This window comes from Centroberyx gerrardi, chromosome 4, assembly GCF_048128805.1.
Source record: "Centroberyx gerrardi isolate f3 chromosome 4, fCenGer3.hap1.cur.20231027, whole genome shotgun sequence".
NCBI classification, from domain to species: Eukaryota; Metazoa; Chordata; class Actinopteri; order Beryciformes; family Berycidae; genus Centroberyx; species Centroberyx gerrardi.
This window is the reverse complement of record NC_136000.1, coordinates 12,548,742-12,568,820: the sequence shown is the minus strand read 5'-3', so window position 1 is coordinate 12,568,820 and position 20,079 is coordinate 12,548,742. Positions and strand designations below refer to the sequence as shown.

At 43.5% G+C, this 20,079-nt stretch overlaps 3 protein-coding genes across 4 annotated transcripts; 1 reads left to right on the top strand and 2 right to left on the bottom strand.

The window, feature by feature from the left end:
* Positions 1-94: 94 nt before the first annotated feature.
* mapda (N6-Methyl-AMP deaminase) lies at positions 95-2,877 on the top strand. Its single transcript, XM_071896592.2, has 10 exons — positions 95-218; positions 333-463; positions 781-841; positions 965-1,052; positions 1,140-1,221; positions 1,428-1,554; positions 1,635-1,715; positions 1,807-1,945; positions 2,041-2,141; positions 2,686-2,877. The coding sequence occupies exons 1-10, from the start codon at positions 174-176 to the stop codon at positions 2,875-2,877; spliced, it is 1,047 nt and encodes a 348-aa protein (XP_071752693.1). The 5' UTR covers positions 95-173.
* A 304-nt stretch (positions 2,878-3,181) lies between these two features.
* On the bottom strand, positions 3,182-10,129 carry nat10 (N-acetyltransferase 10). Its single transcript, XM_071896589.2, has 29 exons — positions 10,011-10,129; positions 9,669-9,801; positions 9,450-9,541; positions 9,180-9,351; positions 8,965-9,087; positions 8,804-8,865; positions 8,597-8,711; positions 8,379-8,486; positions 7,987-8,120; positions 7,792-7,885; positions 7,607-7,705; positions 7,356-7,492; positions 7,121-7,245; positions 6,864-7,014; positions 6,652-6,748; positions 6,419-6,535; positions 5,941-6,042; positions 5,771-5,845; positions 5,551-5,667; positions 5,257-5,390; positions 5,123-5,171; positions 4,916-5,012; positions 4,708-4,815; positions 4,447-4,619; positions 4,237-4,356; positions 3,998-4,096; positions 3,817-3,890; positions 3,625-3,705; positions 3,182-3,542 (listed from the first exon to the last, which is right to left on the bottom strand). The coding sequence occupies exons 2-29, from the start codon at positions 9,780-9,782 to the stop codon at positions 3,398-3,400; spliced, it is 3,114 nt and encodes a 1,037-aa protein (XP_071752690.1). The 5' UTR covers positions 9,783-9,801; positions 10,011-10,129; the 3' UTR covers positions 3,182-3,397.
* Positions 10,130-10,525: 396 nt separating this feature from the next.
* caprin1b (cell cycle associated protein 1b) lies at positions 10,526-18,608 on the bottom strand. 2 transcript variants are annotated; one of them, XM_071896650.2, is made up of 18 exons: positions 18,483-18,608; positions 17,681-17,845; positions 17,476-17,538; positions 17,294-17,380; positions 16,956-17,194; positions 16,760-16,842; positions 14,770-14,949; positions 14,612-14,664; positions 14,426-14,509; positions 13,996-14,166; positions 13,432-13,540; positions 13,219-13,280; positions 13,025-13,117; positions 12,307-12,453; positions 11,792-11,945; positions 11,373-11,552; positions 11,172-11,278; positions 10,526-11,079 (listed from the first exon to the last, which is right to left on the bottom strand). In XM_071896650.2, exons 2-18 carry the CDS (start codon positions 17,843-17,845, stop codon positions 10,993-10,995), a joined length of 2,064 nt encoding a protein of 687 aa, XP_071752751.2. In that variant the 5' UTR covers positions 18,483-18,608; the 3' UTR covers positions 10,526-10,992. The 2 variants fall into 2 exon arrangements, with proteins under 2 accessions (XP_071752751.2, XP_071752752.2); XM_071896651.2 differs by having other exon boundaries at positions 11,373-11,549.
* Positions 18,609-20,079: the final 1,471 nt, after the last annotated feature.

The window sequence follows — 20,079 nt, the reverse complement described above, 5'->3', positions numbered from 1 at the left end:
TGAATAGTGGAACCTTTATCTAGAATCCGTTGTAAAGGGGGACATATTTCTTTGATGCACTTCGCGGTGCCACGGCGAAATGTAGACTGAAAACAGGGGCAAGGTGTCAGCGCCAGGCAACCACTCAGGGCTTGAAAGACTAGCTAGTAGCTAATGCTTTGGTTTGTTTTGTAATGGAAAATGAGGCTGATCAGTTTTATCGGCAGCTGCCAAAAGTGGTAAGTCAACAAAACGTACTGGGAAAGTAACAGAAGAAGAAGTCGGAGTTTAGAGTTTAGAGTTATATTTGTAATAACGTACATGCTAACGTCAGCGTTTTTAATGTCGTCCAGGAGCTTCATGCCCACCTCAATGGATCCGTCAGCTTCCAGACCATGGAGAAGCTCATCTCCCGCAAACCGCATCTCAATATTGAACACAGCATGACGGCTATCCGTAGCGGCCAGCGGAGGACACTGGACGAGTGCGTAACGTTATCTGTCTGGCTTTGTTGTTTGTGAATCTGAGAAGCTTTTGAATCGGAGTTGCTATCCGAGCTCAATGAAAAACCCACTGTCTGTCGTGTATCTGTATTAGGTGATTCATTCGTTCGTGTATTCGTTTGTTCAACGATGGAGAATCGATCAACAAACAAACAAAAAGTCTCTGTGTATTCAGATGTGAAACAAATATTTGGCTAGACAAAAGCAGGCTGACAAAGTGGGGGGCTTCAGTGAATGGGCCTACACAGAATGTGAATTTGTTCTTCCTGGACAATGTGAGCATTGTGCGTGTCTGCAGGTGTTTTCAGGTCTTCAAGGTCATCCATCAGTTGGTGGATACAGAGGAGGATATCCTGATGGTAAGGATTGTCTATATGCAAAAAAAACCCAACAAAAAATGAACTTAAATTTTGCTATTTCTTATCTTGTTTTTTGCCCAGGTTCACCATATTCACAATATGGGCTTCTGTCTTTTGTTCTAGGTAGCCAAAGATGTTATCAGGGAGTTTGCAGCAGATGGTGTCAAATATTTAGAACTGAGAAGTACACCAAGGGAGGAGAAAAACACAGGCAAGGAAATCCAAGATAGAGCCATATGTGCCTTTGTGGTTGTTTTATGAAGTTAAGAGGATTACAATTTTCTTGTCTAATTATCAGGATTGACAAGAAGGAGATATGTTGAAACTGTCATCAAAGCCATCCACCAATGTAAAAATGAGGGAGTGGATATTGATGTCAGGTGAGTTGACAATGCATCACTTGTATTTTTCAAGATAAACTATTTCAGGACTTTATTTTGTTGGTATCTGCTGTGATTCTGATACACTCCAGTCACAGTTACTAGGAAGTAAGGCCACCATAAGACTACATAATGTTTTGATCCAACACTTGAATGGTACTGACAATAATGCTTGAGATACTAAAAGTGACCATTATGTTTTCAAGGTTCCTGGTGGCTGTTGACCGCAGGAATGGGACTGAAGTTGCCATGGAGACTGTGAAGCTGGCTGAGGACTTCATGCTGTCCACTGATGGCTTGGTGGTGGGACTGGACCTCAGTGGGGATCCAACGGTTAGTCAGACAGTTTGGGGCATTTTGCTGGATTATATTGCCATACATCATGTTCTAATTAACTTGGTTTTCATTCTAAGGTGGGCCATGGCAAAGATCTACTTCCTGCCCTACAGAGGGCCAAGAGCTGTGGACTGAAGCTAGCGCTGCACCTCTCAGAGGTATGACCGTAACACTGTGACATTATGAGTTGTCTTTAGTCACATCATCTGCGATTAGATTGCTTTGACATTACAATAAAAACTGTTTCAGGTCCCATCCCAGTTGGAGGAGTCAGACTTGCTGCTGAATCTTCCTCCAGACCGGATCGGTCATGGCACCTTTTTACATCCTGAAGTGGGCGGGTCTCAAAGCCTTGTTGACAAAGTTGTAAAGAACAACATTCCACTGGGTAAGATTAAAATGAAAAACACATTATGGGTTGCATTGATATGTTTACCTGTGTCATCTGGTTCTTGATTTCCAAACCATTTTTTTTTCTTGTAGAATTATGCTTGACATCGAATGTCAAAGGACAAACCGTGTCATGTTATTCCCAACATCACTTCCAGTACTGGTACCAGTTGGGACACCCAAGTGTGATTTGTGTAAGTTTCCTGTCTGTGCACTTGTCTGCCTCTTCCTGATGCTCTTTTAGAAGCATTTATTATACAGTTTTACAGTTTCTGATCAGTGGTTTTTGATCTTTTAAGTGGGATTTGAACTTTTAAGTCATACTGAAATAACTAAAGTTTTTTTTGTCTTTTTAGCTCATTCTATCAATCATACCATACACTTATTTGACAATTTATGCCCCCCAAAAATGACAAAAAAATAGTGTATTTTTCTAGAAAAATTTCATTACGTTACTTTCTGGAAAACAAAGTGGTGACTTTGTGTACCAGGAGGCCTATATAAAAATTCCAACCAATAAAACCAACACAGATTTTTGAACTATCCGTAACTGATATCCCATTGGCTTACACTTTTGAATGATCCCGCCCCCCGTTATGTCCCACCCCAATATCCTGTTTCAACAGGAAATACATCACATTAAGGAAGCAAGATGCTCTCAAAATGCAGGTTCATTGTGACTTTAGGACACATTTAAATGGCTGTAATAAATGATTTTTATTCTTTGCTGTTTTACAGACTGATGATAAGGGAGTCTTCTGCACAGACTTGTCTCAGGAATATCAGCTGGCAGCTTCTACATTTGGTCTCAGTCGTGAAGCCATATGGAAGCTCTCCCAGAAGGCCATAGACTGTACCTTCGCACCAGAGAGCCTGAAACAGCAGCTGAAACGGAGGTGGATGGAACTACAGCCTCAAGTGTTCCAGTGACTTCCAATGGAGCCTAAAGCCAATCATATACCTCAGGTTTTCTAAGTTGAAAAAAAAAAATCTTTCCGTTAACTTTTTACAGACGTTTACCCTGAAATTATTACCTCTTAACTAAAAGGGAACTGTAAAAGTACTGTGTTTAATTAATGGAAAGTAAACCATCCTTATTTAATACAACTAAGTGTGTTTTGTTTATTTTCTGATGTACAGTCTCTGTGCATACAAACCTCATGAGGCAGAGTGGTATTGGACAGTATGGCAAAACAGAATGTAGCACACAACATAAGAAATCAGAACAACAAACATGTTTGTTTCCACATAAAAGAAAATTCCTGTGAATTCGGGGCACAGAATACATAAACTGTGAAAGATAAAAAATATTAGCTGACAGTCTTTCGGGTGCTCTTCAATATAAAGTCCATTTATTCCTTTGGAGATATTCAGACTTCTCCAAACTACAGACCACCTTGGTGCTGCTGTGTATCCATACACAGTCCTATTAGTGCAGCGCTTTTTATTGTCATGGCTTCTTTCCGAATTTGCCTTGCTTGTCCTTATTCTTCTTGAATTTGCCATGTTGCAATTCCTTCTTTTTGAGTTTCCCATGCTGTGCTTCCCCTGGTTTTGCTATGTGGTTTCCCCCATCCAGTTTCCTCTTCTTGTCGCTGTTGGAGTAGGACATCATTACAATCGTACATTTCTACAATAACCATGCATCGTTTCCAAAGATTCTGGATGTTACTGTACCTCTTTATGCTGACGATAGCCGTGCTCCCTGCCTTCTTCAACACCTGGTCCCATTCCTCATCGTTTCCACGGATCTTGTACCTGTAAGAACATAACAAAACGTTACAACTACCAAGAGCATCGGCCTGTCACTTCGATGTAAAATACCTCCACAAATAATGACCAAGGCCACTCTCCCTCCCTCATACTCACTCGTCAAGTTCCATCTCCTTGACTTTCTCTATGTCCTGCTTGTGCTTCTCCTCAAACTCCTTAGCTGCCTCATTCTGGTGAGCGAGGGAAAAGTCAAGTCATTTTTCTACATAACCTCTCAAAGAACAAAGGCAAGATATTATTAGGTCCTGTGCCCCGAGAGTGATGAGAAACCACATACCAGATCGTCATTAAGGCTTCGGACAGTAGGCTCCATGGCAACGTCTTTAGAGGCCACCATCTCTGCCTCAATAGCTTTTTCTTGGATGCTACTGAAGATCTAGGATAGCAAGGGCAAGAATATTAGAAATGAGAAAAGTTGTCACTAAGGTTTTAATGGTAGGTTTTATGACTCTGTTTCTGACTATAACATCCTCTTTACTATGTTTGCCAAAAGATTATAATTGGGCGTCAACTCACCTGCACAAATTTACGGATGAGGCGGTTGAAGAGGCCCATGAGCTGTGAGCTTGGGAGCTCAATTTCCTTCTCCAGCTGATCCACTGACTTGTGCTGCAGCCCCACGCCCAACAGCAACGCCTGGACAGGAACACAGACTGTCAACATCTAGCAACCAATTGTTAGTTCACAGCAACAAACAACAGAGACCCGAAACAATGGGAAACTTACACACTGTGCTACAGAGAGGGAGACGTCTCCCAGCTGCTTGAGGAAGAACAGGCGCGCCACGGTGGGGATCAGGTCCATGATGAGGTGGTAGTCCACCATGCTCCTTGAATACAACTCCAGACGTTTGAGGTCGTAAGGGCTGAACTGGGCTGCGAGCTCAGCGCTACTGAGTGCTGTGGAGGTCAGAGACGAGTCAGGTGAGGTCTGGTAAGATGCTGTGGATATTTGATCAGTGTAGAGTGGGAAGTAGAGGAGTCTTACTGCTCATCAGCTCCTTGGTGTTCTTGTTCTGCAGGATGTTGAGCGCCATGGTCGGCTTGAAGCTGCTGAACTGGTAGGAGAGCAGAGACAGGAAGCGCCGGCGGAAATCTGAGGAAAATAGAAACTGTTCAGCAGAAGTATCCTGGGATCAAACAAACAAGTTCTCTTGATGTGCAGAAAGAGTTGTGTGACAGTTGTGGAAGTTCACCTTTCCAGAAGGCAGACAGCCACTGGCCCTGCTCTGGGGCTTCATCTGTATTCAACTCCTTCAGCATCACACAGGAGTGCTCCCCTGTCAGGTCATTCTACACACAAAGCAATACAGTGTGTGACAACAGCACAAAGTACAGAAACGAACAATATGACGACAAACTTTTCACTAAAACATAAAAAAAAGAGGGTTTTTCACACTTACAGGAGTCTGCCTTAAGTAGACTGGGGTATAACCAGCTTTCTTCCAGAACCTGTCAATGTTGCAAAAAGAGTTGTTGACATTTCAAACTAAATCTGCAAAAATCTTACAACCACCCCATAGGCAGGGACACTCACTTGAGCAGCTGTGAGGTAAGGCCATAGGAAACTCCCAGATAGTCCAGTCTCTCTGCCCGTCTCTCGCTCAGCTTCAGCAGTAGAGGAGGGAGCTCCTTTCTGGGAGTGAGAACCTCCTCCAGAAGACTGACAGCCTGGACAACCAGTGACAAGAAGACAGCTACCATCAGCATTCAAAATAATGTGTGTATAATTTGCCAAGAATTGTATTTCTACTCTAGTTACACTTAATGGGAGGAACTGCTGTCTCTCAAAAGATGATGAATACATTTTAAGTGTTTGACTGTGCATTACCTCACTGCTGACGGAGGTGATCTCGCTGTTGGTTGCATGTGCGTTCTCATCCATGGTAGGAAACTTGCCCTCATAGTACATCTGCAGCAGCTGGAGCGCTCTTGAGCCGTAGCCCATCTGTTGGACAGGTTGATACCCAGTTACATACATGCAGATTAATTAACAAATGGGGTAAACAAGCTGGAGCATCCTCATGGTCAAGATGTACACAAGTTCTTACCCCTTGGTAGTCTGGGTTGACAGCGATTCGCACCACTCTGCCTCCAGAGAGGCCGCCAAACTCTGGGTCTTGGAACTGCGAAGAGAAGAGCGGAGGATCCATGAGAGCAATGTGGAAACACCAGTTGTGAAGATTTTGTAAAAAAAAACAACTTTGTGGCCAATCTGTACCTGTTCTGACACAGTCCAGGGAATGAGGTCACCAGAGGCCTTCTTTCCTCTAGACAGACTGTTCAGGATGGATTGACGTGAGATCTCCCCCTCCAGACACACCTGAAGGATCAAAGAAGGAATATTATATATGCGAGTCAAGACAAGAAACAGGTTTGTCACAAAGTACTTTACAGAAAGACACAAAAACATAAAAAACAAGGATAACTAAAACAAGAAATGAGGCCAAAGCTTGTGTATGTGTGAATTAAGTGAATGGCAGAGGCAGACTGTAGGGAAGTAAACAAAGAAAGGAATGGCTGATATGGAGTTAAGGTAGGTTGCAGGATGTGCTGAATAAAAAGGTCTTTATTCTGGACTTATGGGGGGCCTATAAGAGAAGGCTCCCCCAGCTGTTTTCAAATGCATGGAATGACAAGGAGTCTTGCACACCGTAAAACACACACACATATTACATGAGGGGTCCCGAGTGTCTTACTTGCACCACAGCCAGGACCTCAGGTAGTGAGTTCTGTGTGGGAGGGACGGGGGGCAGAAGGCAGAAGAGGTGATGGGCCGGGGCGTCCGACAGCATCTGGAGGTCGTTGGGGGAATTCTGGAGCCAGAGAAAGCATCCAGTCAGCAAATAACACAGGCAGAGGATGCAGCACTGTCTGACATCATGATCCCTGAGGAAATGTGAAGTCTTTGATTACAGATGAAAAATCTCACCTTGTAGTGTGATGCCACGTAAAGGGCCATCAACCTCTGCAGGAAGGCCTCAGATGCCTTGTGGTAACAGAACAGTGTGTCTCTGTTCACATAATATCTGGACAGTCGGGGCTAAGGACAACAGCAGAAGAAACTGCAACTGTTTAGCTTTAGACATAACATACGGTCTGCACTGTAACTTTGCTACGTCCTTTAAAGCCAATAAAGGATACAGGTCGCAGGTCTGAGGGAGGGGACAGCCGGAAACGAGCCTAGGAATGTTGAGACAGTCCAGACAGAGCAGCTCGTTCAGCCACTTCTCTACAGGGTCTCCTGAGGCGTAACGAATGGCCTCGTGCAGCGAAACCTCATGGAGAGAGCGAGCTGTGCAGGCAAGACACTGGTTAGTCGGATGTGGTAATATACTGCATACGCTTCCGTTGTAAACCACTGATGCTTGTTGTAGTTTGTTGAACACTGGGACACCTACCTGCTGCTAGCCTAGCTGTGTTGGCGCTCCTGTTCTCTGCTGACATGCTCTGCTGGCTGTCTGCACTCTGCTGTCTCAACTGCTGAATCAGTTTGAGGGACAGAGAACGTCCGGTGCCCTCATACCTGCACAGATGAAGGAAAACAGCGGTCAGAAACACACACCATCCTCATTATCATTGGCAGGTTTGCATAACCACAAACCACAGCATTTGTGTACAAAAAATGTTACAAACCCATTGATTGTGGAAGCCATGAAAACCAGATAAGGTCCCAGCAGGTTCTTAACCAAAGGAAGAGGAATGGCTGCAGCCTCATCAATGACCAGCAGCTCGGCCTGGCCCAGCTTCACTGCATCGCCTGGGTGGATGTACTGTTGGTCACAGGTCACCAAAGGTCATACACACAGACCACACATAAGTATTTTACATACTGTTGTGCATGACAGCAGTGAATGGTGACTTGAGGCCGGTCCGGGCCTTTTTACCTGGATAGTCTGCCGATGCTCTTTGAAAATGTTCACTCGCACCACTGCTTTGTTGAACTCTGGATTCAAAGACTGGATGATTTCATAGTCAAGATGCTCCTATAAATGCAAAAAAGGATATGAAGTGTCATGTGTTCATGACATTAATAACAGACAGATGCAGAGAAGATACTCAGGCAGCCTACCTGATACTCCAGGGCATCAAAGCCCTTGAAGATGAATTCAAACATGGTGTGCAGGTTGTCTGGGCTCGGCGAGGTTACAAAGATATTGGAGTAGCTGTAAAGAAGGCCAGGCTATCATTAGCAAGAGGAGGTAATATGATAGACAAAATTGAGACATTTGTATGATTTTAAAGATGCGTTAAAACTGATCTGTACCCAAAAGCCACAGCTCCAGCCACAGCCAGGCCTAGTGCTGCGGATTTGCCTCGTCCACGGGCAGCGGTCAGAGCCACGGTGCTCCTCAGGGTTTTCTCTGAGATGGCCTCAATGAACTTCAGCACTGCCTTGGCCTAGACGACAACACAAGAAATTACATTATCAAATTACATTATCAAGACGGATACAAAATAGAACAATATTTGATGTTTGATGTATCAGGAATACTGTTCTGACCCTTGCACCCCGTAGTACTGGTTGCCGTAATCTTGGAGAATTTAAGCTTTTCATACTGGTGCCCTCACTGAAAGTCAGTCTGGGTAAGAGCATCAGCTGAATGCCTTAAATATAAAATGTAAGATCTGGCTCTATAGCATTTGAGGGCTTCTAACCTGGTCCATGGTCCTGCAGCTCTCCACCAACACGCCCACAGGCTGAGTGTCCTGAAGAGACTCCTTTAGATCCTTCAGCTCCTGCTCTCTTGGAGACAAACCCTCCTCCTGAAGGAGATGAGAGAACTGGTCAGGGATCAGTGAGCGTACAACAAACACACCAGTGAATAGTGCCTTCTGCTTTGGTTGATATGGAGCCCACTTGTGCCTGTAAATACCTGAGTCTTAGGAGGAACAGGCTTGATATTTGCCATGTGGCTGGAGACGGGCAGGATGTTGAGTTGGTCATCAATGACAACGCAGGTCTTGCAGGATGCAAGAGATAGGATGAACCTGGAAATAGCAAAGGCAAACTTAAACATTTTCTTCCCTTTTACCAATTTATAAATATTCCAAATGCCCATAAAAGCCTGAAGAGAACCCACCTCTCATTGAACCTTCCCACCACGTCCTGATGGGCCTCAGTCCGGTATCGAGAGTGCACATCCTGGAGGAAAAGCAGCCACAGCAGTCTTCAGTTAAGTGTTTTGCACAGAGAAGCCAAAGAGGATGACAAGCATATAGATGGAACAGGGTGTGGACTTACCATAGTCATTGTGTACAGCTGCTTGAGGGAGTTCATTGTCCTCAGCAGTATAACCACTATACCACCTCCTTCAACAGTTTCCACTGTTCTTGCCAGGAGGTTGGGAGTGAGAGCTTCAAAATCCTGAACGACAATGAGCACATAAGAAACAGCTTAAGAACACCTGAGAGTATCAACTTTCTGTTAGTGAACAGCCATACGGGCGTAAGGCTCACCTGTAGGATGCACATGCCGAAAGTGTTTCCCAGGATCTTATGCGTCTCATTGTAGTAACAGTAGCGGATGTTGGTTGCGGCGACAAAGAGCTCAAACGGGTCGTCCTGCTTCAGGTTCAGAGTGCCTGTTTTAATCTTCTTCTGGAGCTGCCTCATGCGCTTCTTTCGATTGCTGTTGATGAAATCATACGTGACACGACATCAAACCCCCTCTCCTTTTAATACGATGAATTAAGAGCAACAAAATCTTTGTAAGGTGTTTATATTCACCTGCTAAATCCAAGGTCTTTTTTGTAGCACCACAGTACAGAGGGTCGTGCTCTGACAGATGCTTTAGACAGCATATGATGCAGAATGACAACCTGGATGAGAGAGAGTGAGTGAGGAGATATGAAGAATTGGGTTGCTGCTCAATGACACTCAATGCTACCGTGGTATAAAAAGCATATATCCACGGGGAACCAGTACAGTGTGAAGATAACCATTTACCTGATCTCTCCCTCGATCTCCCACCACCACGAACATGGTGCGATGCTGCAGAGCCACACCATTCTCTATCTGGACGCGAATCCGATTGTCCACTTTCTTGCGAAATGTCGCCATCGTCTCTTAAATTATGGCACTGAGAGGAAAAATAACGCCGACAACATATAGGTGAAACAGCCGCACAGTTGCATTCATACATGAACTCCTGTCAAGAGAGTTAACAGGATCAAACTGTTAGCATATTCAGTCAAAACAAATGATAGGAAGGGCCGATAAACCTGCTGGACTACTGGGAGAAAGAGCATCAAGTAAACGCCTTTCTATTCTGTCGTTTAAAATAATTACCTTGCGTTACAGACAAATTCGCTGGTGCTTTAATCCACATAAAAAAAATCCAACAACAGAAGACACGGAAGGCAGAAGTTACATGCCAGCCATCATGCTGTTGATACTCTCACGTGGAGACACCAGTTAGTGGAGGACCCCCGACATGACGTCAAAACTGCGCGACGTTCCTCAAATAGCAGTCTCCGCTTTGGCCTGAGTTGGATCGTTTTCATGTCCGTAGCAAACAAAGTACAAAACAATCAATAATGCGCGTTGTAATCTATGCAATTAGACAATTAATCTAAGCTGATTTGCTTATTTCGCACTGGGAAAATATCTAGCCTCTGATGGAGCTAAATTGCACTTTCAAGCAACACAACAATATAAAGGACAGAACAACAAAAATTAGGACAGAAGTTTGTCCATCTCAGGCTTTAGCAGATTACATATTTTGCACCCTTCCTTTCATAGAGCTGTGTGTGATTCTGACAAGTTTAAACTGTACAGCAAAAACTTCAGGCTAAAGCATGGGTATGCAACACATCTTTATTGAAACTCTTGAAGCAACATCAATTTACAAACAAGGAAATGGGAGCTCGTTGAAAATAAAACGCTTTTTAGAACCAAAATGACAAACAAAAGAAAAGGGCTGAGAAAGGGAAAATACTCCCAAGGATTGGACCAGCAGTGGCAGGTGTTGTTTTATTTTATACAAAAAAATAACTTAAATGAAATCTTTCAAGTTTACAGGAACATTGTTAACACATGCTTGCGTAAACCCATGATTGGATTTACAGCTTAGCTTGTGTTCAGACTTAAAATTTGTAATATTTCCAAATATCAAAGCAGGCATACTTTGATTTAAGAGCCAGGAAAAATACCACTGATGATAAACGAACAAAAAAAAGAACAAGTGAGCTGGGGCAAATGCATTCTTGATTTTTGAATTTTCAGTGTGGTGCAAGTTAGTCAGTCAGTCACAGTCAATATAAAAGGCCTTTCAGGATCGCATTGCCTGAGTGTTGCCTCGAGACACTCCTCTGGGTCCCTGGCCAGCTCCTCGCTTGTAGTTCTGTTGGTAACCGTCCTGGAGCAACAGAGAGAGACAGAACACTTTTAGAAACTACTCCAACAAGATCACATGAGCAGGGGGAATGAGAAGTCAGTGTGTATCTTTACCCGCTGATAATTCCCGTTTGAGTAATCCCGAGGCGTGCTGAACTGGGTCTGTCCGTATCCCGAGTTTGGAGTGTTGGCGAAGGGAGGGCGATAGCTGTCATAACCACCTGAAAAAACAGGAAGGGTTTAAAGTTACGCTTCTGCTCAAGCTCTCAATGAAAACAATCATTTAATTTGTGCCTGTGGTTTGTGACCGTCTACCTCTGAATCCATTAGACGAGCCTCTGTAGCCGTTGATCATGCCCCTGGCGTTGCGGGGCCCGCCGCGCGACATGCCTCTGCTGTTGTAGAAGGACTGAGTCTGCCGGGCGAAGCCTGGGCCCTGCTGGGAAGGCTGCTGATGGCCTCCTGATTGGTCTTGGGAATGGAAGGCACCAACTACTAAAAAAACATGGGGGTGGGTACCATGCAACAGGAGCAAGTCAATCTCTGGAGTAGGTCATGGAATGCAGAACATGCACGGTGTGATGAAAGGATTAAATGACAGATTTCTAAAAATGCAGTCTAACTGGAATCCCCTAATCTCAGGGAGACCTGCCTGTCGCAATCAAGAGAGTAAGTAAACAAACAAATGAACGAATAAATGAGTGAACGAGGAATCTTCCCCCATCTCTGCTCACCAGACTGCAGTTGTTCTGGCTGCATCTCCGTCTGCTCCACAGGATGCTGGGACGGGCTGCTGAAGCCCTGGTTGTAGCTGTTCTGGTACTGGTTGGCCTGGTTCAAAGCCTCCGTCTCATTAGCTGGCGGGACTGGGGCGTTGAGGTTGAACACCTGAGGGCCGAACAAAGAGCCACATTGTGTTAAAACTGAAACCAGAGGAAAGGTCACAGGCTCATTAGAAGTTAAATCCATTACTCATTACTTCCTGGATGTCGGCGCTTGACTAGAAAGCCATACAATCTCAATATTATCAGAGGGCATTTAAGGATTTCATGGTGGCTAATGCATTTCTATTTTGGGTCAATGCTCTGCTGCTGCAATGCAAAGTTCATCTATACGGCTGGCCAGATGCTCATGTCTTAGAATAAACTTAAAAACACTGACTGTAATACAGGTGTTATTTGGTAGTATTAGTATTTGTTGAGCAGGTTTGACTAAAATAGGGACACAAGCGTTATGACAGGTGTCTTACTGTCTGCATTGACTGGAATGGTGCTGCGTTGACATTGATGCCACTGCTGTGAGGAGCTTTGGAAACCGGCTGGAAAACCTGTGTCTGGGAGGCAGGGGGGAGAGCTGTAGAGGGTGGAGGCTGCTCCGACGACAAGGACATGGAGGTCTGACGAAGAGGGGACACAGCATGTTAGATACACAACCAAATCTTTATACCCCATTCCAAAATGTACATCAATGGATTTGTACGATTTTTAAACTTCATTCATGACGTGCAGGCCTCCTATTTCCAATTTAAAATTCAATACTTTTTCTTGTTTGGATTTAGAGATTTGTGTTGGTGTTCAATACGATGTATGCTGATGCTGTGCCTGGGCACTGACTGTCAGCTAGGCCATATGACTATAGCTAGAGAACATTCTTGTATTAACATATTACAATAAGTGAAATACTTTTGGGTCTACAACTACATGAAATGTATTATGTATTGTGACTGAACACATCTATTTTCCCTTATTTTTTTCACTTTCCTGACCTGTAAAATAGTGCTTTGGATAGCTTTTCTGACATGACTAAATCTCAAATAACTCAGGTGCTGACCATGAATTAATGATTTAAATTTGATGCATTGAGAATTAAGAGTTTGAGACAAGGTATGCTTTTCATTACAGCACAGTGCAAGTGTTAACTGTGACTATGTGATGAGCCCACTGAGAGTCTTGGTCAAAATGGTTTACCTGGATGGGGTCGATGGATTCTGTTGAAGGTCGAGGATCTGGTGTGTGCGAGGTCTGATACATGGGGGGCGGTGTGGGGGAGACGATAGGGACCTGAGGATAGGAAGAGTAGATATTAAAACATTTTATTTTATTGAAGATTTCTTTCTGGTAAATAGAGTGTCAGTACTGTCTATTCATGTTTGAATACTCACTTGTGTGGGCTCAGGTTGGACAGGAACAGTGTTGGGTTGCGATAGCCGGGACTCTGGGTGAACTGAGAAGAGATGGAGCATCGCACCCTTATGAACTAGAAAACCCATTTGAATCTCTCAAATGCCACATTTACAAAAAGACACCTATATGAAACCAGAACTGAGTTTCCATGTGTAGTTTATGGACTACCAGGTTAAATTTGTATATCTTACCTGGGGGACACACCATCTGAGGCATATCCATGCTCTGAGCGGGTTTCATGGGCTGGGCTGATACAATGGCTGGGTCAATGGGCTGTCCGTCAAACTCCAGCATGGAGTCCTGAGAAAGTAGGGATGAGACGATTTATCAAAACTGAATGACAAAAATGTGACAGTACGTATCGTGGGGCAGAAAAATGAATCTTGATATTAGCTCCATTTTATTCTGCTGTAGTAATCACAAATGAGATGGCTTGCCCACAAGCTCTCCGTCGATAATATATTAGTTGTACTTTGTAATGACATTTTTAAGTTGTTTACATTCTAGCAAGCCAATTCCATTGCTAGAAAGATCTGTGGCTCAGAAATAAATATAAATCTGCACAGTCAGACTTTGTTGTCATTGAACTTTTATTTATTACATCGTAGTTGGTTGTATCGAATCGTAAACCCCATATCGCGTATCAAATCGTATCGTGAGATAAGCATATCGTCCCATCCCTGTGAGAAAGTGCATGTGGTTAGCACCATGCCAAGCATCTATACTACAGAGTCATCTCTAGCACAACTCCTCACCTGCATGAAGTTGTACGTTCCCTGCATCTGTGCCATTAAGTCCTGCACAACCTGCTTCCTGACCATGGGGTCAGTGGGCGGCACAGGAGAGGCTAAGTTCAACGGGTGGGTATCCATGGCGACAGGGGGCGGGGTAGGCTGCACAGGTTGCTGCTGCATCGCACTGACTGCCTGAGAGCGGAAGAGAGAGAATGAGAAAGATACGTGTCAGGGGAAAAAAAAGGTTTAGGGTGCTATGACTCACTGATGCACTGTAACCACACTAACCCAAATGGAACTTCCTATGCAGTTGACTTAGAGGTTATGTGAGCACAGATTGCTTTAGGATGCAAAATAAGTCCTAATCAGACGAATCAGTAAAATGATCAGGAACACAAAACAGAAAAAAGTCAACTTAAAATCCTAGAAATATACCATCCCTGCAGCATACCTCTGTTTCCGTGGTCCACTCATCGCCCTGCTCCTTCTCACTACCGCTGTATGTGCCGTCTGGAATGAACTGTCTGTTTACAAACTGGAGAAAAGGACAGCCCATCACAAATCAGCACAGTGCTAAAGGCAAGAAAAAACAAAATCAGCCCCATGAGTTCAGTGACAAGAGGGCAATTCATCTCACCTCTGTGGCTTCCACCTCAATGGGCTCTATGTACTCCTCAATTACTTCGGTTTCTGTGAAGAGACAAACAATTTAGAGAATGCAGTACTGATATCTTTATTGCTTGATTAAATTAGGATTTAAAAATAACATGTTGGATTTCGGAGAAGGATAATGACCTGCTTCAACAGTCTGCTCCTCTGCTTCTGACGACTCGACGACTACCGCTGCTGCTGCTGCTACTGCTGCTGCTGGCTCTTCCTCCTCTTCCTCCTCACACACTCCGTTTTGGTGAGCTGGAACCCGGTCAAAGTATCCGCTTAGCAGCACCTGGTCCAAAGTCTCTTTCAGTGCCTTGTCTGGCAGAGGAATAAGATGGCCATCAATTTAATGAAACCTCAAGCCACTGAAGCCAACATCCAATCATCGCATTTACTGTGTGACATTAATCTTGACATCACTTAACATTTCGTGAGCTTGGAACTCCAATCTTTTTAAATATTTAACCCCAAAAGGTTCTTTTTTTATAAAATAACACCACATATGCATAAAGTAACATTCAAAGATTATGAATGTGTGGATAACTCAATTTTGATTAAAAAAAAGTCAGACAGAACCTCAAAATTCTAAGCTCACAATTTATCAAAAAGCCAACAAGTGATAAAATGGTTTCATCTTTGGTCTCAGTGGTCAATTCAGAAACATCACATGCTCAGCAAGGCTGGGGTTCATTCAGCACATATTCAGACTTGAGATTTTTGTGGACATCCCCAGCTTAACCTGGCCAACAGGGAAGCAGCTATTTAACTAACCAGTCACACCTCACCAACTACGGTGACAGCTGTAACAGTGGGAATAACACCAAATTGCCATAACTCAACTGTCACAGGAAAAGTGTTTTTATACTTTGATTCCACTTTCAGTATTTACTATCCTAGGTGTAACAGCATGAAAAAAATATTTCTAATGGATGATACCTTAAAAGAAAAACTCCCATTTTAAGGAAACCTTAGTGTACATACAATCAGAGTTACACAAATATCCTGTGTGTATAGTAGACTCTGCTATAGCTTTCCTTGACTCAGAGAATTACGGCAACACGAGTGTGAATCTTGATTCAAGACTGAAAGAGCGAAAGGCCTACAGTGGCTTGAATTTCTTACACATTGACTGATGAGATTCCAAATATGCTACAATAATCATTATGCTGACCTGGAATTCAAACTGGCCAGTATGTGAAAATACTGGAAGGGAAAAGTCATAAAACACTGGAAAAGTTCTTCAGCTAGCCCAGGCCTTTTCACTTTCGGTGGTTCAGACAAAGCAGGTCAACGTTATTTCCTTTGCTGCCAATGCCTCAAGCCAAGAGGTCCACTGCTGCCTGAATAAATATCACCCTGAGTCACCCAGTGAGATCTCCTTGCTGAGGTGAAGGGGTTGGCTGGTGTCGTTACACTGAACTGGGTCACCAATATCCTTACGTGGCTCCAGAGAGCTGGCCAGTGGAACCACAGGCGACAAGGCCACTGGCACCCTGCCCCACTGCTGAGTCAGGATAAGCCCACAGCGCTCAGCCCCCAAGCAGAATGCAGCAGTCTGTGTGAGTCCCAAGGCCAGACCGCTGAGAATGCAGCACTCCAATATCCCCAGGCCCTGATTATTCACATCGCAGCACTGCACACACGCTGCATTGACACAACACCATGCACATGCTACACTAACACATTAGGAATGTTTTATGGCATATATTATCACGAGAAGGCTCCTGAAGGCATAATGCAAAAAATCTTTGTCTCGTATTGCCTGTGGCAGTTAGCACCACGGCCTCTACCTCTCTAGCCTCGGGATTATCCAGCACAAATCTTTCCAAAAAATTATGTGACAGTTGAGTTACAGCCAGCTTCTACAAAACAAAAACTTGACGAATTGTTTGTCTTCTGGTTGCTGTGTCACCAGCCATCTGATTCTACTTCCTGCCAAAATGTTCACCACCAGCTGGGCAACTAAATAAAGACAGTTTGTCTTTAATACTAATGCCCTTTTAATCGGAACTAAAAATTGGGTTATAAATTATTGCTTGAACTGGAAATTATTGGCCAAAGCAAGAAATTAACTCAAGCATAGCTTGCAACCATGTGGAAATATTGATCCAAATTCCATTTGACTTACATGTTGTTCCTACCACAGCCTTGTCCCTCCCTTCCAGCAGGTCCCAAAGGTGTACAGATGCTTCTTCATACTGGTCAGCCAACCTGTGAGTGTAGAGATAAGTTGTATCCATCCTGTTAATTTTTTTATTTTAATTTTTTTTAAAAAAGGTCCTTTGCATCCCAAATCAATCCAGATAATAATGCCTTAGACCAACCTGATGTTTTGGTCACGGTCTGGCCCCACTAACTTGTAGAACTCATCCAGAGCAGTGAGGTCTGCATCTGTAAGTAGTGGGGACCCCCCGACTCCCTGCCTCAGTTCCTGTCGCACAGTGTCATCGCCCAGTCGGTCCAGGAGGAACTGGAGCTCCAGAACCGTCTTCAACCTCTTCTGCTCTGCCTCCTCTCGCTGCAGCTGCTCCCGCCGCGCAGTCTTCTTCACCGCCTTCTGGATCTGATGGTGACATACAGGGGTCACACACAGTCATGTTAATAAAAGCCAGAGTGGCACCACTCTGAAGGAACATTTTTAGAAGACCAGAGTCATCCTTACATCTTGTCCCAATGCAAGGAAGCTCTTCTGCAACTCCCGGGAAAACTCCAAGTTATTCATGACTTCCTGGTATTTGGACAGGGCCTCCTGAAAAGAGGAAGGAAAAATTACATTACTTGCAATTCGCAATCTAATGGCAGAATAACTTGTGGCCAGTATGATGAAGGCTTGTGTGTACCCACCAGCTGGTCCTGATTGAGACGCTCCCCTTTATTCTTCCTGGCTTGATAATCATCCAGTTTGCCCTGTAGCAGAATGTTCAAATGGAATGAAGAGGAGCTGCATTTTCACACTTAAACAGAGAACTTTGTGTAGTTGGTGTTTCAGTTTTACTTGGCCGCTTTAGCTATTGATTGTTTCTGAATAGGACACTGTGTTAATATTCACCTTTTTCTTCTCCATGTTGCGAGCCTTCTTTTCGATAATACCCATTACTTGCTTCAAGACTTCGGACTGTCCACCAAACCCAATTTGGCCCATTGACCCTGGAGCGGATCCCACATCTGGGCTGGCGGACTGCACTGTCCTATTACCGTTCATCGCTGAGGGCATCTGTGAATTAAAGGAAAGGGATGATGGTACATCAACTTCTGGTAGAAGAAGAGAGGAGATCTGCTATATGAAAATGACATTTTACCATCACAAGAGTTTGCAAATATGGGTATGAGTGCTATGATCATAACTTTAGTCAAAGCCATCTCTGGACAGACTGTACAGCTGTTAAAAAGTTAGAAACACATGCTGCACTGTGAGTAAAGAGGACAGCATTTTAGGGAAACGTCAGATTGCACAATGTAGTGGGCCTTGATTTCTTCAGCCAGCTAGATAGTTAGCAAAATTTCTAGCATCACTCAATCATGAAATTTCACATTTCTTAAAACTATGCGAGAAAGATGCCAATCTCAAGACCCAGAAAGTAACTACGTTTTCAGTTATAGTTGCTACTGCCAAAAGGCGCCCGGCACCAGCAGGATGAACAGCCACTAACTTACAGACCAGCTCTGATAGTAGACAGGTCAGTTAGCTAGTGTTGTCAGTCGGTTGGTAAAATGGCCCTGGCCGCACTAACGTTAGCACAGACCCTTGACTTAGCATCTTCACGCACAGCTAGCTTACTTGTCAGTATAGCAGCGTGTGCTAGCGGCCAGCCAGCAAGCTACCGTAGATACACGGCTCCAGATTTACCCACCTTTATGTTATATATCCACAGGGGAGCTTGCTAGCGAAATAAATGAAATAGCCAAGTATTATTATTGTGTTGCTTTATTTTCTCTTTCACTCTAGTGTGGGATCCGCCCCGCCGGCCTCACCGACAACTGAGACGGTTCGAAAGGCGAAGAAACTCTTTATAAAGGCGAAGGTCCCTTTTTAGCTGTCAAAGATATGCCCGACTAATGGAGTACAAACAAAACCCCAAATAACGGTATAGGTTAATTAACAATTACGTGTGTATATCAAAGACAAACATATTAGTTTATATGTTTAATGTTTGAGTAGATTTGCAATAATAATGCATTTCGAAGTTATTGTTGGTGGACCGGCAAAATTGTGTACACCCTCTTGGCAGAAAATCTGCAAAATCATTAGCTTTGATTAGGCTATTTTATCTCGATCCCCATGCCATAGAATCTTTTGTGCATGAACTATCCCATCTCTGCTGCTTGGCATGGGTGCTACACAACTGATTAGTCATGAGAATAATTTTTTTTTTTAATTTCACATCAGTATGAAGTTCAACTTCAACATGAAAGTGGGCAGCAGAGCATCTGAAACTGCTGTTAGACTTACTCATTCAGCCCCCAGGCCTGTAGGCTCATTCTGGGGGCCATAGAGGGGGAATCGGGGTCCTGAATACCCAGAGCCCCCAAACTATCTGGATTAAAATGCCTTTGTGGTCCTCAAGTGCATATACTGTATAGGCTTTGTACTTTGATTCCACACTGCTCTGATTTTGAAACAAGGTTTGGTTGAAATATACAAAACTGCAAACAAATAAAACTTTATCAAAAATATGATACAGCAACTATTGGGTTGTCTGAAACAAGCAGGAATAAATAAAATCTGGCTAGGTTTCCTGTGCAGAATAAAACAAAACTTTCTTCACTAGACAGATTTTGAACAGAAGACTACTGGTAAAAGTTTGGTTATGACATCCGATTAGCAAAACATCTGAGAACTTGCATGTTTTTACACTAACACTAAATTAATTTACTATTTACAAATGTGCAAGCCAATATTTGAATGAATGGAATAGAATCTGTAAACATGTAATATGTTTGCTCAAATGTATTTTATTCTTGAATATATTTTTCCAGAACAAGTACAGCTCTGTGATTTCAACTTCTCCAATCTGCTGTTGCAGTTTTTTTTGCAGGGAATTTGAGGAAATATCTTATTGCAAGTTTGCAGCATCTATTCCATTCATTCAAATATTGACTTGCATATCTGGAAATCTTTCCTGTGAATTCAAATTGAGGACACAGGCTGGGAATGTTTTCTGAAAATGTAAATTCCAGCATGCAAGTTCTTAGGTGTTTTTGCTACTATATTACCTTCATCCCAAACCCATAATCTCAATCAGGGACATGTGTGATAATTGATCAATAAATGAATGTGTGGATGTGAGTTTGAGTTGTGAATGGGTAGACACAGATGTTTGGCATAGATGGAGTAATGGTGGTGAAAGGACGAGAGGAAAGTGGAGGGGGTCCAGAGTCATTTCCGGCCCATAATTCCTAGCTACACCCCTCATTTCATTTATTAATTTGTTACTTTGCAAAACAGGT

Excerpts from the sequence above, each read along its gene's own strand:
- mapda (XM_071896592.2), top strand. The coding sequence starts at position 174 with ATGGAAAATGAGGCTGATCAGTTTTATCGGCAGCTGCCAAAAGTG. Across the intron at positions 464-780 it reads CAGCGGAGGACACTGGACGA|GTGTTTTCAGGTCTTCAAGG; the intron begins GTGCGTAACGTT and ends GCGTGTCTGCAG. Across the intron at positions 1,053-1,139 it reads AAGGGAGGAGAAAAACACAG|GATTGACAAGAAGGAGATAT; the intron begins GCAAGGAAATCC and ends TCTAATTATCAG.
- nat10 (XM_071896589.2), bottom strand. The coding sequence starts at position 9,782 with ATGGCGACATTTCGCAAGAAAGTGGACAATCGGATTCGCGTCCAGATA. Across the intron at positions 9,352-9,449 it reads AAAGACCTTGGATTTAGCAG|CAATCGAAAGAAGCGCATGA; the intron begins GTGAATATAAAC and ends TTTCATCAACAG. Across the intron at positions 7,706-7,791 it reads TTGATGCCCTGGAGTATCAG|GAGCATCTTGACTATGAAAT; the intron begins GTAGGCTGCCTG and ends TTGCATTTATAG.
- caprin1b (XM_071896650.2), bottom strand. The coding sequence starts at position 17,845 with ATGCCCTCAGCGATGAACGGTAATAGGACAGTGCAGTCCGCCAGCCCA. Across the intron at positions 17,539-17,680 it reads GCAACATGGAGAAGAAAAAG|GGCAAACTGGATGATTATCA; the intron begins GTGAATATTAAC and ends ATTCTGCTACAG. Across the intron at positions 17,195-17,293 it reads TCCTTGCATTGGGACAAGAT|ATCCAGAAGGCGGTGAAGAA; the intron begins GTAAGGATGACT and ends TGTCACCATCAG.